Source organism: Hyperolius riggenbachi, chromosome 1 (assembly GCF_040937935.1).
Source record: "Hyperolius riggenbachi isolate aHypRig1 chromosome 1, aHypRig1.pri, whole genome shotgun sequence".
NCBI classification, from domain to species: Eukaryota; Metazoa; Chordata; class Amphibia; order Anura; family Hyperoliidae; genus Hyperolius; species Hyperolius riggenbachi.
Genome location: NC_090646.1, coordinates 500,422,223 through 500,435,930, shown reverse-complemented (window position 1 = coordinate 500,435,930; position 13,708 = coordinate 500,422,223). Strand labels below are relative to the sequence as shown.

At 46.0% G+C, this 13,708-nt stretch overlaps 1 protein-coding gene across 6 annotated transcripts in view; it reads left to right on the top strand.

The window, feature by feature from the left end:
• Positions 1–13,708, top strand: part of EP400 (E1A binding protein p400) — a 158,675-nt gene that overhangs the window by 28,722 nt on the left and 116,245 nt on the right. For all 6 annotated transcript variants that reach the window (XM_068243443.1, XM_068243444.1, XM_068243442.1 and 3 more), the window contains exons 5-6: positions 8,186–8,565; positions 9,579–9,863. In XM_068243443.1, coding sequence (XP_068099544.1) covers positions 8,186–8,565; positions 9,579–9,863 — 665 coding nt within the window. The remainder of the gene's footprint in view (positions 1–8,185; positions 8,566–9,578; positions 9,864–13,708) is intronic.

The window sequence follows — 13,708 nt, the reverse complement described above, 5'->3', positions numbered from 1 at the left end:
ATTAAAATGTTAATGTGTAAAATGCACATTTGATCTAGAATAAAATGCACTGTAAATTACATTTTTTTCTATGTTACTTACAGTAGGTAGTTAAAATCTGAAAGGCTTTGGACCAGTCCATCTCCCCATGGGGAATACTTTCTTTATTTTCAAAAGCATTTCCTGAATGGCAGTTGCTCAGTCTAATTGCCAAAACAGCGTACACATACGTAGAGAGGGTGGCTGGTGTCTTTGTAAAGATCCTTTCCAGGGATTGCTTTTATAAAAATAAAGGAAATGCTGAGAATCCCCCAGGAGGAGATAGACTAGTCCAAAACCCCTCAGATCTGTCAGATTTTTACTGCTTATTGTAAGCGGCAGCAACATAGGAAAAATAGGGCATTGTACATTGGGTAAAATATATATCTAATTTATGTGGGGTCCGTGAAAAATGGCGCCGGCCAAATAATGGCGCCAGATAGCGATCGATAACGTCATATAAACGAAAAATATCGTTTTGGTTTTTTTTTTTCGTTTTTATATTGTTATATTTTTTTTTCGTTTTATGCTTATTCTTTTAACATTTTTTTATGGTATTTTTCGTTTATATGTAATGAGCGTTACATTTAAATAAGGTGAAATAGGGTTTTCAAATTCAATTACTGTCACTTGCTTTAATTGACCGCGTTTTGAATAATCCGTAGTGTGAAGCTCTCTTCTATTCTCTTCTGCTGCCTGCATTTATTAGACGGCACGATTGAGAATCATGATGCCTCAGTGCCTTCGGTGGCGTGGTTTGCTTTAAAATATTCGAACAGTAGATGGCGCTGTGTAACATACTGTTGTTACGCATAAGGTTATTAAAATAATGTTCTTCAATTTTGAGCAAAGCAGCTGTAGCACAGTGGTAAAGTGCTGGTCTTTGTTCAACATTTTACAGGTTCGAATCTTCTGAACCTCATAATTTATTTCACCTGAATATATATATAGATACTGCTTCTATTTTTACATTAATTAACTATTTTTTCATCAATTATAGATTATTTCAAAAATAATTTCTTCATGAATTACAATGTTTTTTACTTTTCACTACAGCTATTTTTCTTCATTTTTTTAGCCAGTAATAGCTTGTCTCTCATGTTTATTCTGTCATCCCACTTTCTTTTACACGTACATTGTTATATTCGTTATGCAGCTGGGATATAAAAAATTAAAAAATTAAACCTCATTAAAAAATGTCTTATTAAATTTCTGTTTTTGTAATGTATACATATCAGTGCATCTATAAATAAATCCCTATATAAAAAAAGAGCATTTACTGGATTCGAACCGGCAACTAAGCCTATTTCAAAATTTTCACCTTAGTACTAAGTCTCCACCACACTTAACAGTTACATTACCAACCATATATTTTTCTCTTGCAAACTCCAATACTCCTTCTTTAAATCAGTACCATGCTAACTAGCTAATTGTCTAACACTATGAATTTATGTCCCTATCACAGTGTATGTCAACAATAATTTTTTTTTTAATTAAAAGTGCATGTTGTCATAAACAAATGTGTTGATCCACTCGCCTACCGCCTACTGTACATTGGCGGCGCAAAAGTGTCAGCCTCAGGACCACGTTACGCCAAGTAGCGTTGGGTCCTGGGACACGGTTTTGCCGTTGTTTGTGCGGTGTGATTTGCGCGCATCCGCCGGCAATAGCTTCCGCCCATCCGCAACGTCAACCCGCTGGCTGTTTTTAAGCGCCGGCGGGTTGTTAAACCTTGGATCGCGGCATGTAATGCGTATAATACGCCTTCTAATGTATAATACGTGTATCATACAGGTTGCCACCTGCCCTGGTGGTCCCAGTGATCGAGGGACCACCTGGGCAGGCTGCAGCCACCCTAGTCTGCACCAAACAAACTGATCCTGCCACCCCCTTCCCTCAGATCGCCCAAAGCACCCCTCAACCCCCCCCCCCCCCCCCTGCCCACCCCTTCAGACCCCTGTTTTCACCCAATCACTCCCTAATCACCCATTAATCACTCCCTATCACTATCTGTCAAAGCTATTCTTTACATTAGGCCCTTAACGGCCCCCTGGTGGCTCCTGATCACCCCCCACACCCTCTGATTCTTCACAGCCCCCCCCCCCCCCCCCCCCGTGTACCGTATACATCTATCCTTCCATATAATCACCTGTCAATTACCCGTCAATCAGCCATCAATCTACCCCTGTCACCACTTGTAAGTGGTACCCATCAGAGCAGACTCTAATCTGCCCCTTGCGGTCACCCAATCAGCCGCCACAACCTCAAAGACCCCCCAGACCCCCTCTGATCAACTCACTAGTCCCATGTTTGCACATATTGTACCTTCTAATCCCCTATTGATCACCTATCAATCACCCCTGTCACTACCCGTCACTACTACCCCTCACATTACACACTAATCTGCCCCATGCGGCCACACAATCACCTGCCCACACCCTCACATAGCCTGCGATTATATTACCAGTGCATTTATTTCATCTATTGACACCTTTACTAACACCCTGACAGAACCATCAATCACCTCCTTTCACCCCCTAGCACACTTAACCATCAAATCAGTCCATAATTTGCCCCGTGTGTACTACTGTTCACTCAGCAAAATCCTGAGATCCTCCTTTCAATCAATTTCCCAGTGCATTGATTACATTTATTATCCCCTCTAATCACCCACTGGCACACCCATCCCATCACCTCCTGTCACACCTTAGCCCTCATATCCATCAGATCAGGCCCTGTCCCCCCCCCCCCCCCCTGCGTGTTGACCACCTGTCCAAACCATCACCTTCCCAACCTCATTTTTTTTTTATTCCTGCTCAGTGCCGTAACGACTTACTTGTGCCGAGACCAACCGTTATGCCTTCAAATACGCAAACTCCAATCCGCGAACCTAATAGGTAGAGATGGGCCGAACAGTTCGCCAGCGAACGGTTCCCCGCAAACTTCAGCGGTTCGCATTCGCGAACTTTCGCGAACTTTTGCGGAAGTTTGGTTCGCCCCATAATGCACCCTGAGGTGTCAACTTTGACCCTCTACATCACAGTCAGCAGGCCCAGTGTAGCCAATTAGGCTACACTAGCCCCTGGAGCCACTCCCCCCCCTAATAAAAGGCAGGCAGCGGCCATTACGCTCACTCGTGTGCCTGTGTTAGTGAGAGTAGGGCGAGCTGCTGCAGACTGTCTCTCATAGGGAAAGATTAGTTAGGCTTAGCTTGTTCCTGGCTGCATACCTGTTCTGTGAACCCACCACTGCATACCTGTACTGTGAACCCACCACTGCATACCTGTTCAGTGAACCCGCCACTGCATACCTGTTCTGTGAACCCACCACTGCGTACCTGTTCTGTGAACCCACCACTGCGTACCTGTTCTGTGAACCCACCACTGCGTACCTGTTCTGTGAACCCACCACTGCGTACCTGTTCTGTGAACCCACCACTGCGTACCTGTTCAGTGAACCCACCACTGCATACCTGTTCAGTGAACCTGCCACTGAATACGTGTACTGTTCAGTGAACCCGCCACTGCATACCTGTTCTGTTCAGTGAACCCGCCACTGTTCAAAACATTTCCCACACTCAGCACATGAATACGGCTTCTCACCAGTGTGAGATCTCTCATGTCTGATAAGGTTTCCTTTCTCTCCAAAACATTTCCCACACTCAGCACATGAATACGGCTTCTCACCAGTGTGAGATCTCTCATGTCTGATAAGGTTTCCTTTCTCTCCAAAACATTTCCCACACTCAGCACATGCATACGGCTTCTCACCAGTGTGAGATCTCTCATGTCTGATAAGGTTTCCTTTCTCTCCAAAACATTTCCCACACTCAGCACATGAATATGGCTTCAGTTCTCACCAGTGTGAGATCTCTCATGTCTGATAAGGTTTCCTTTCTCTCCAAAACATTTCCCACACTCAGCACACGAAAATGGCTTTTCACCAGTGTGAGATCTCTCATGCCTGACAAGATGTGATTTCCATACAAAACATTTCCCACATGTGGAACAGGAATGAGACCCTCCAGCAGGGGGAGAGCTGTGCTGGGTATGGGGCCCTTCAGGGTTAGACAGGTGAGGGGAGTCTGGGAGAATATTTGGGGTAACCAGGATATCTGCAGGAGACTCTTGTCCAATGACATCATCATCCGTTGTACAGTCTGTGGATACAGAGAGACGAGTCTCTGAGAGGTTCCTGATGCCGGGACTCCACCCTGTTTTGCTCTCTGTAACAGTTTCCTCCTCTTTATTTGTCCTCATCATGTCACCCTCCTCCACAGACTGCTGATCACTCCTCCTCACATATGTCTCCTCTTCTTCCTCTTTACTTGTCCTCATGTCACCTTCCTCCACAGACTGCTGATCACTCCTCACATACATCTCTTCACAGAACAGGTATGCAGTGGCGGGTTCACTGAACAGAACAGGTATGCAGTGGCGGGTTCACTGAACAGAACAGGTATGCAGTGGCGGGTTCACTGAACAGTACAGGTATGCAGTGGTGGGTTCACAGAACAGGTATGCAGTGGTGGATTCACAGTACAGGTATGCAGTGGTGGGTTCACTGAACAGGTATGCAGTGGTGGGTTCACAGAACAGGTATGCAGTGGTGGGTTCACAGAACAGGTATGCAGTGGTGGGTTCACAGAACAGGTATGCAGCCAGGAACAAGCTAAGCCTAACTAATCTTTCCCTATGAGAGACAGTCTGCAGCAGCTCGCCCTACTCTCACTAACGCAGGCACACGAGTGAGCGTAATGGCCGCTGCCTGCCTTTTATTAGGGGGGGAGTGGCTCCAGGGGCTAGTGTAGCCTAATTGGCTACACTGGGCCTGCTGACTGTGATGTAGAGGGTCAAAGTTGACACCTCAGGGTGCATTATGGGGCGAACCGACCTTCCGCAAAAGTTCGCGAACGCGAACCGCTGAAGTTCGCGGGGAACCGTTCGCCGGCGAACTGTTCGGCCCATCTCTACCAATAATACCGCAATAAATTATTTTTCAATAGACCCATGTTAAGGAGAAGGCAACAACAAATGTTACTTTGTGAATCTTGGACTGGCTTACAACCGAAAGGGTACTAGTAATAGTAGGTTATTGGATTGGCGGTTACGTACTGAGTGGTATAACGGTGGATCTCACAACAATTAAGTAAGTACTGGCAGTGATCATAAAAATAAATTAACTCACAACAATGGGGAGGGTGAGGGTTTAGACAGGTGATAGACAGGTAAACACAAGCCCGCAGGGGGGAAGATTAGAGCATGATCTGAATGAAAAGGAGTGATAGGGGGTGACAGGTGGTGACAGGAGGTGATTGATGGGCCGGACAGCTGCTATCCCAAATAGCACCCAGGACGAGGCCGTAAAATTTATGCACTTCAACCATCCCCCCCCATCCCCCGTGGACTTGAGAACCCTTACTCTTTATGGATAGTCACACAGGTACAAGTCACAAGTACATCTGCCTACTTACTAGTGACCAGCCGCTCATACAGGAGCAAGCAGGGAGCAGGAAAACACAATGATGAAGAGAGCACAGAAAAACAGACTCCTCCATGGGCGCCAAGCACTGACTGCCTGCAGTACCGCTACAGGAAATAAGGTATCATCACACGGTGGTGAAGTGATGATGACTTGACGTTGAACACAGGCAGACTAGGAAGAGTGAAGGTAGGTGATTGAGCTTGTAATATTCTTGCATTTTGCTGCACCGACCTTCAACAACTCCATAGCAGTTTTCTACTTCTGCCTGCGCACCCTTTCTTAAACTTACCGGTCTCCGGCCAGGGTGGTCACCATGCCCGCACTGCCCAAGAAACGGCCCTCTTCAAGGATGTCTTAGTAGGTGATTAGAGGGGAGAATAGATACAATCAATATACTAGGGAGGTTATCGGAAGGGGATCTAGGGGGGGATGTGAGGGTGTGGCCGAGTGAGCAGGGTGTGGCGGCTGATTTAGTACCCACAAAGGGCAGATTATTGTACAATCCAAAGGGTAGTAGTGACATGTGGTAACAGGGGGAGCGGGGTGATTTATAGGTGATCAATAGGTGATTAGAATTGAGAATATATGCAAGCAGTGCACTGGCAAGTTGATAAGGGGGTCTGGGGGACTATTTGAGGGTGTGGCGGGTGAGTGAGTGCACTGAAGGGGCAGATTAGGGTCTGATCTGATGAGTAGCAGTTACAGGTGGTGAAGGTGTCATTGATGATGAGTAATTGATGGGTGATTACTGGGTGTGTAGAGGAGAGAACAGAGGTAAACAATGTACTTGTGCGGGGATCTGACAGCGGGTCTGCGGGATATCTGAGGGTGTGCATGGTTGATCAGACGCCAGCAGGGGGCAGGTTAGGGTATGATCAGATGGATAGCCATGACAGGTGGTGACAGGGGTAGATTGATAGTTGATTGACGGGTGATTGATAAGTTATTGACAGGTGATTATAGGGAAGGATAGATGTGTACAGTACACAGGGTGGGGGGAGGGGGGTGTTTGTGTTGGGGGGTGGTCTAGGGAGGATGTGACGGTGTGTGGGGGTGATAAGGAGCCACCAGGGGGCAGTTATGGGACTAATCTAAAGAATAGCATGGACAGCTAGTGACAGGGAGTGATTGATGAGTGATTGATGGGTAATTGGGTGCAAACAGGTCTGAGGGGTGCTGTGGGCGATAAGAGGGATGGAGGGGAGCAGATCACTGTGCTTGTTGAAGACTACGGTGGGTGCAGCCGGACCTGGTGGGACATCAATCAGTTGGAACAGCAGGTCAGGAAGCATCAATTATATTGCTATATTAGTAAGTTATGATCATTAGCCCTATTGGCAACATTACAATTTTTTGAAATTTCTGAACATATTAATTTATCTAATAAATAAAAATAGGTGTTCATTACACATTTTTATTACAATTTTTGGTCCAATACTCAATTCATGTGGAAATAAATAATACAATTTAGGTCAGTATTTAATTTAAAGTGTAGAGGGTGCTATTTATAGGGGAAGAAAATATGAAAACAAGTATTAGACATGAACTGGTATAATAGACAAAAAGGCTGTAGTATAGTGGTTAGGTCAGAGGGCTGATGTGAAAAGACTCTTACATTTTCCAGTTCAAATCTAAGTGGTAGTAAAAATTATACCTTTTAATTTTAGAACGACAATTGATACTTTACACATATAGTACACTTACTTCATGTATATTGATAGATTACAAATTTATTATCAGAACAGATATAAAATAATTAATGAAACATATGCATAAGTACTGACCCATATTTAAAAAATAATGATAAATGATAACATGATTAATGATCCCTCTTGTTACTGTAGAAGATGGATTTTTTTATCATATTAATAAAATAAAAATACATAAATAAATTTCATTAGACATTTTAGTTGACACTGTTAGGGATTCAGGGAATACTACATTTATTTGGAACAATACAATGCTATTTAGGACGATATTTCATTTGAACACTAGATGGTGCTATTTCTGGGATAATAACTATGAAGACAAGTACTGGAAATGAAAAGTTTAAAAAAAAAAAAAAGACGTAGAGCAGTGGGTAAGTCAGATGGCTTATGTTCTAACACTTTTACATTTGCAGGTTCGAGTCTCATTGGAAGTGAAAAATATATCTTTTATTTTAAACAAATAAAATAATATTTTCAAGATAAAAAAAGTTTTTTTCATGGATCTATATATTTATAATTATATTCCCTAATTATTTTAAAAAAATTTTTTCACATACACATGAGTGCTGAATTAAACATAAAATCAAAGTATTCACTGAAAGAAACAAGGTTAAAAGAATTAATGATCGAAAATTAACGTTTTTATGAAATATAAAATAAATATAAAATAAAGGGAAAGGGAAAAATATCGTTTAGAAAGGTACAAAACAGAGACACAAAAACGAAAAATATCGTTTAGGACATCGGCGCCATTTTTTAATAGTCAAAAACGATAAAAAGCATTCTGCAATGATTTCCTATGAGGCGCCATTTATATAAAAACGATGTCTGGCGCCATTTTTAACTAGACGCAATTTATGTGTTTACATGTTTTTTAAATCTTACACATTTTTGCGAAAGAGGTCTTTTAATAATATTTGGGGTATGTGTTGGTAAAACTTTAAGTGATTTGTGTACGTATGTTTATCTTCCAGGAGGAATGCCTCCTACTGTACAGCTGACAGGGCAGAAACAAAGTCAGCAACAATATGATCCTTCCAAAGGACCCCCAGTGCAAAATGCTGCCAGCCTCCACACTCCCCCTCCCCAGTTGCCTGGTAGGGTACAGGCCTCCAATATTCCCATCTCTTCTCTCCCGACTGCCCTGCATCTGGCACAGCAACAACAGCAAATCTCAGAAGGTCAAATTCAACCTCAAATCCAGGTGCAGGTCAAAACACAACCATCAGGTGTTCCTGTCCAGACTCCTACGCTGAACCCACTGCCTGCTCAGATCTCACAGACTCTACAGACAACGTTTCATGCACAGATACCCATAGCTGTCACGCAACCACAAGGCACAGTTCAGCAGCAGGTATGGATGAAGCTCTCAGCATGGTTTTATGGATATAGGATTGAGAGATTATTCTGAAAAGTGTTTTGTCTTCCCCTTTTTTTGGTTGTGGTTGTAGAAGCTTTGACAGTTCTAATTCATGATTTTGTTAGTAATTCCACTGCATCGTATTTGCTGGTTATGATGGAGAACTCATTACACTATGCTAACTATCTACAGTCATATAAAGCAGGCTAAACAGCTATTGTGTCCAGGTGATACACCATGTAGTTGATAAAGTGGATCCTGCATTGTTAGCTCATGTTATTCTCTGTGATACCAAACTACACCCTAGAAAGCAAGACAGGATAACACTTCTTCCTCCCCTTACTAGATTCACCCACATAATGTGGTTTTTTTTTTTGCAGAAATTTGCCTCTTTAACAGAGGGGGAGGGGGGGGAGCCATTATCTCCCGTTACCTACCCTCGGAAAACCCAAATGGTAAACAAACAGCACACAACACTCGAGGGGGAATCAAGAACTCTTCTAGTGAAATAAGCTGAGCTGAAGGGCTTTAACAGACATGCATAAACGACAAGAGTGAATGTGGGCTAATTAACTTACGCCTTGTTTTTCTTGGTCAAAAAAACAGATTATTTTCGACTTTCATTCGATTCAATCGTTTTGGTCGATTAAACTGGAAAATTGAACTTTTTTTGTTGTACCGTGTATGGCCACCATTACCCAGACACTTTAAAACTAATTTATTTGACAGCTTATTGAGTAGCTTATAAACTCAAACTTGTAGTTTGGAATAATTTTGTGTTTACAGTTGGACTTTAATGATTCAAAGCATCGCAGTTAAAGTGTACCCAATTGGTACCTATGGTAGATGTTAGCTTGTGAGCTCCTTTGAGGGCTAGTTAGTGGCAGGAATTCAGTCTACTGCAGAAAATGTCATCACTGTATAAATGTTTCATCAGAATGATATTGTCATTGAATGACTATATTTTCTGAATTAAGTAATACAATAATAGTATTGTTCTCCATCAGACCGTCACCTTGGTGAGGCCAGCCGGTGAGTCTCCTCAGCAAAAACTCAACAACGCCTCTCAGCCCACTTCTTTTGTGGCGCCAGCTGCCATCTCTTCCAGTAGCTCTGTTGCATCCTTCTCTCTACCAACAAACAGAACTGGTCAAGCTACAAGCAAAGCCATATCCTCCACAACACCTAAAGCCTTAGGATCTGCAGGAGCAGCAACCGTCAAAGCTCAAACAGCTACACAAAACATGTCTGGAGTAACTCCAGAAAGCACGCAAGACAAGTCAGTGGAACAGGTAAAACTGGTACCGTGTACTTTATCAAGCAATATTCACAAACTCCACTCCCACTCCACTGACCGTTTGTTTGGAACACTTTAACAGTCTTTCTGTCTTTTTAGTCCCCATTCTTTTAAGCGTAGATAACAAATATTTAAGAGATTGTTTTTTCTGTATATATTTTTTCTTATGCCTAGTACTGAAATATTATGTAATGTATACAATACATTAAATATCATTTTAAACATCTGATACAAATAGGTGGCAAGTTCTAAGCTAGGCATACAGCCTTATCCAGGCTCTTACAACAGCTGTTTTGCAATAGACTTGAGGATCACATTGCTTTCATTGGAGAATGACTCTGAGTAAGGGCACACCCCTCCTTATCACTCTACAGCTGCTAGAAAGATTGGCTGTCATATTTACTTATATTTACTTATATTATAGGGGCTGCCTCCAGTTCCTGATGCTTCATTCCTGTGTGAAAGTAATTCCACATTGTTGGTGTGTGCACTAAACTGTGTTAAGCAGAATTAAATGCACTAAACTTTATCAAGCACAATTATGTGCATACATTCTTATGCAGGATAAGTAAAAGTGTAATGCATTGCATTCTGCTCTACTAATCGTGCGGTAAGACTTTATGCACGTTATTCTGCTTAACCCAGTTTAATGCATTTGTGGTCTGATTGGGTGATGGTTCTTATTTGAACAGCTATTCTCTGTCCAGTGCAGCCCTACTCCACTCCACAGATAAAGGCAGGCATGAATGGTAGAGCCTACCATACATATCTCTTGCACTGCAAGGTGAAAGCCAGATTGTGGTTTACACCTCTGACTTCTTGAAATGTCTTTCAGAAGACAGTGTGATTAGGCCATATCCAGAAACAAAGATTCCTCAGAGCAGTAGTGGTCCTGTGACTGCCCTCCGCCTGAGCCTGGGGGCATAGTGCTTGAGACCGTGGAATGACTGCCCTCCGCCTGAGCCTGGGGGCATAGTGCTTGAGACCGTGGGCTGGCTACCCCAGCAAATGAGGTCAGTGGTGGTGCTGGCATTATGGGAGCTGGTGGTGGTGCTGTATATATTTTACAAAGTGGCGGACATGCAACCAAGGGCCTGATCTGAGGTCTGCGTGGGATCAGGGGCAGGCCGGCTGGGCCACGGTGGGCCGGGGTTTTGAGCAGGGGACTGAGCATGGTCATGTGGCGCTGGAGGGCCAGGTTGGGAGTATGGAGCAGGCCAGGCCTAGCCACGTGGGGCCGGAGGTTGGGCGTGCGGGCGAGGAGACGTACCCTGGTCCTAGTAGCCCCGGCCAGGACGCATGCTGAGGAGCGTGCAGAGGGGAGACCTCCGGCAGGAGCTTCCGCAGAAGGCCGCTGGCAGAGCGTCGGCCGTGGCTGGGAGGATGAGTCCAGGGGAGCTCCGGAATCCGGGTGGCGGTAGGAGCTGAGGACCAGAGCAATAGTTGAGGTGGTCCTGGGTCGCGGCAGCAGGGGAGCCTGTGAGCTGAGCGGACAGCAGTGGCGGGCTCCGGAGCAGCATCTGTGGCGGAGGTCCGAGTGGCGGTTGGAACGGTCCTGGGTCGCGGCAGCAGGGGAGCCTGTGATCTGTGCAGAGCTATGCCTGTGGGCTATGCGGACAGCGGTGGCAGGGTCCGGAGCAGCATCTGCGGCGGAGGTCAGAGTGGCGGCGGGAGCGGCAGTTGAGGCGGATGGCGCTGACATTCAGGGGTGTCCGCCGGCAGAAGTGTATCTCTGAGAGGGGGTCAGCGGGAGCCGCAGCCAGAGTGTATGCAGCCGCCGGGAGCAGATGTCTGAGTCCCGGGACTAGAGTACGCTGCCCTCGGTGAGTGGACTGCTTAATCTGCTTGCTCTAACTGCCGCTAACTCAACCACTAAACTATACTAAACTATACACTAAGAAACTACACTAGAAACTACAAAAACTAAGAAAACACCAGGAGCCATGTGTCCGAGGCGCCCAGCACAGGCGCCATCTTGGACTACCCCCGTGCCCCCACAGCCCAGAGTCCTGTCAAGGGAGGACCTACTATATTGGGAACCGAGAGCCCTCTGCAAATCGCCTAATGCCAGATCGCTGTGGGACATAGCCAGCTCACACATCGACCACCTAACTAGCAGGGCCAACAGCACCCCGAGGAAGCGGCGCCATAGGGGGTGCAGGGCAGGCGCCCTGGTACGTCTCAAAAAGAAAGGGCTCCGCTCCCCCATCCCTGCCATTCTACTAGCGAATGTTTGCTCTCTCCCCAACAAGATGGACAAGCTGCTCCTACTCCTCGACAGCAAACCTGCAATCAGCAGGAACACCCCAGTCCTCTGCTTCACTGAGACCTGGCTGAACGATGGCATCCCCGACAACCACCTGCAGGTGCCTGGCTACAACCTCCTCCGTGCCGACCGTGATCCCACACTCTCGGGGAAAAAGCGGGGTGGCGGGATCTGTTTCTACATTAACTCCGCATGGTGCACCGATAACTCCATCCTTAGCACTAGCTGCTCCCCTGATGTCGAGATCCTAGTCACCAACTGCAGGCCACAGTACTCGCCCAGAGAGATTACATCCTTTGTTCTTATCGGTGTTTACATTCCCCCCGACGCAAATGCAAAGCAGGCTCTGAGCACTCTGAGCGACTGCATCTCTCGATGGGAAACCTGCCACCCAGGGGCCCTCCTTGTCATATTGGGGGACTTCAACCATGCAAACCTGAACCAAGAACTGCCAAGGTACAAGCAACACGTCACCTGCCCCTCCAGAAATGACCGCACCCTCGACCACTGTTACACTGCCCACAAGAACGCGTACAAGGCTGCTCAAGGTGCTGCCCTGGGGAACTCCGATCACAGCCTAATTCATCTGATCCCCACCTACAGAATGCACCTTGACACCATCAAGCCCGTCGTCGGGTCAACCAAAAGGTGGACAGAGGAGTCAAAGCTGGAGCTCCAGGCATGCTTCGACTGTACAGACTGGTCAGCCTTGGCAGCTCCCTCCCTGGAGGAATGGGCAGAGAATGTCCCCTCCTACATCAGTTTCTGTGAGGACACCTGCATACCAACCAAAACCTTCAAGGTGTACCCCAACAACAAGCCTTGGTTCAACAGCAAGTTGAGACGGCTCAGGAAACTGAAGGAGGCGGCACACAAGTCTGGTTCCTTGGAGGAGTTCAGAGCTGCCAGAAATGCCTTAAATCGGGAACTAAAAAACGCAAAGAGGGCCTTCTCGGACAAGCTAAGCCTGAGCCTCCAGTCCAACAACTCTCGAGAGGTATGGAAAGGCCTGAGGGCAGCTACAAACCTCAAGCCCCCACCCCAGCAAGCAGCCCCCAGCACTAAACTGGCCGACGAGCTCAACAAGTTTTATTGCAGGTTTGAAAAACTACCCAAGCTGCCTGGCACGACAACGGCCATGGTCAACGGGGCGCACTCCCCTCTACCTGTCTCGGGAGATGGTGGTGACTCACTGATCGCAGTTTGCGAGGAGGAAGTACTAAGACACCTACGCAAGCTTGACTCTAGGAAAGCCTCAGGCCCAGATGGTGTGACGTCAATCTGTCTGAGGGTGTGTGCAGACCAGCTGGCCCCTGTCCTCGCCTCCATATACAACAGATCTCTTACGGAGAGCAAGGTCCCCTCCTGCTTCGAAAGGTCCACGATTATCCCAATCCCCAAAAAGACGGGTAACACTGATCTCAACAATTACAGACCAGTGGCCCTAACTCCCACCATCATGAAGGTTTTTGAACGGCTGGTCCTTGCCTCCCTGAAGCACTCCACCAACGCCCTTCTTGACCCACATCAATTCGCATACAGGGCAAACCGGTCGGTGGAGGACACCATCAACA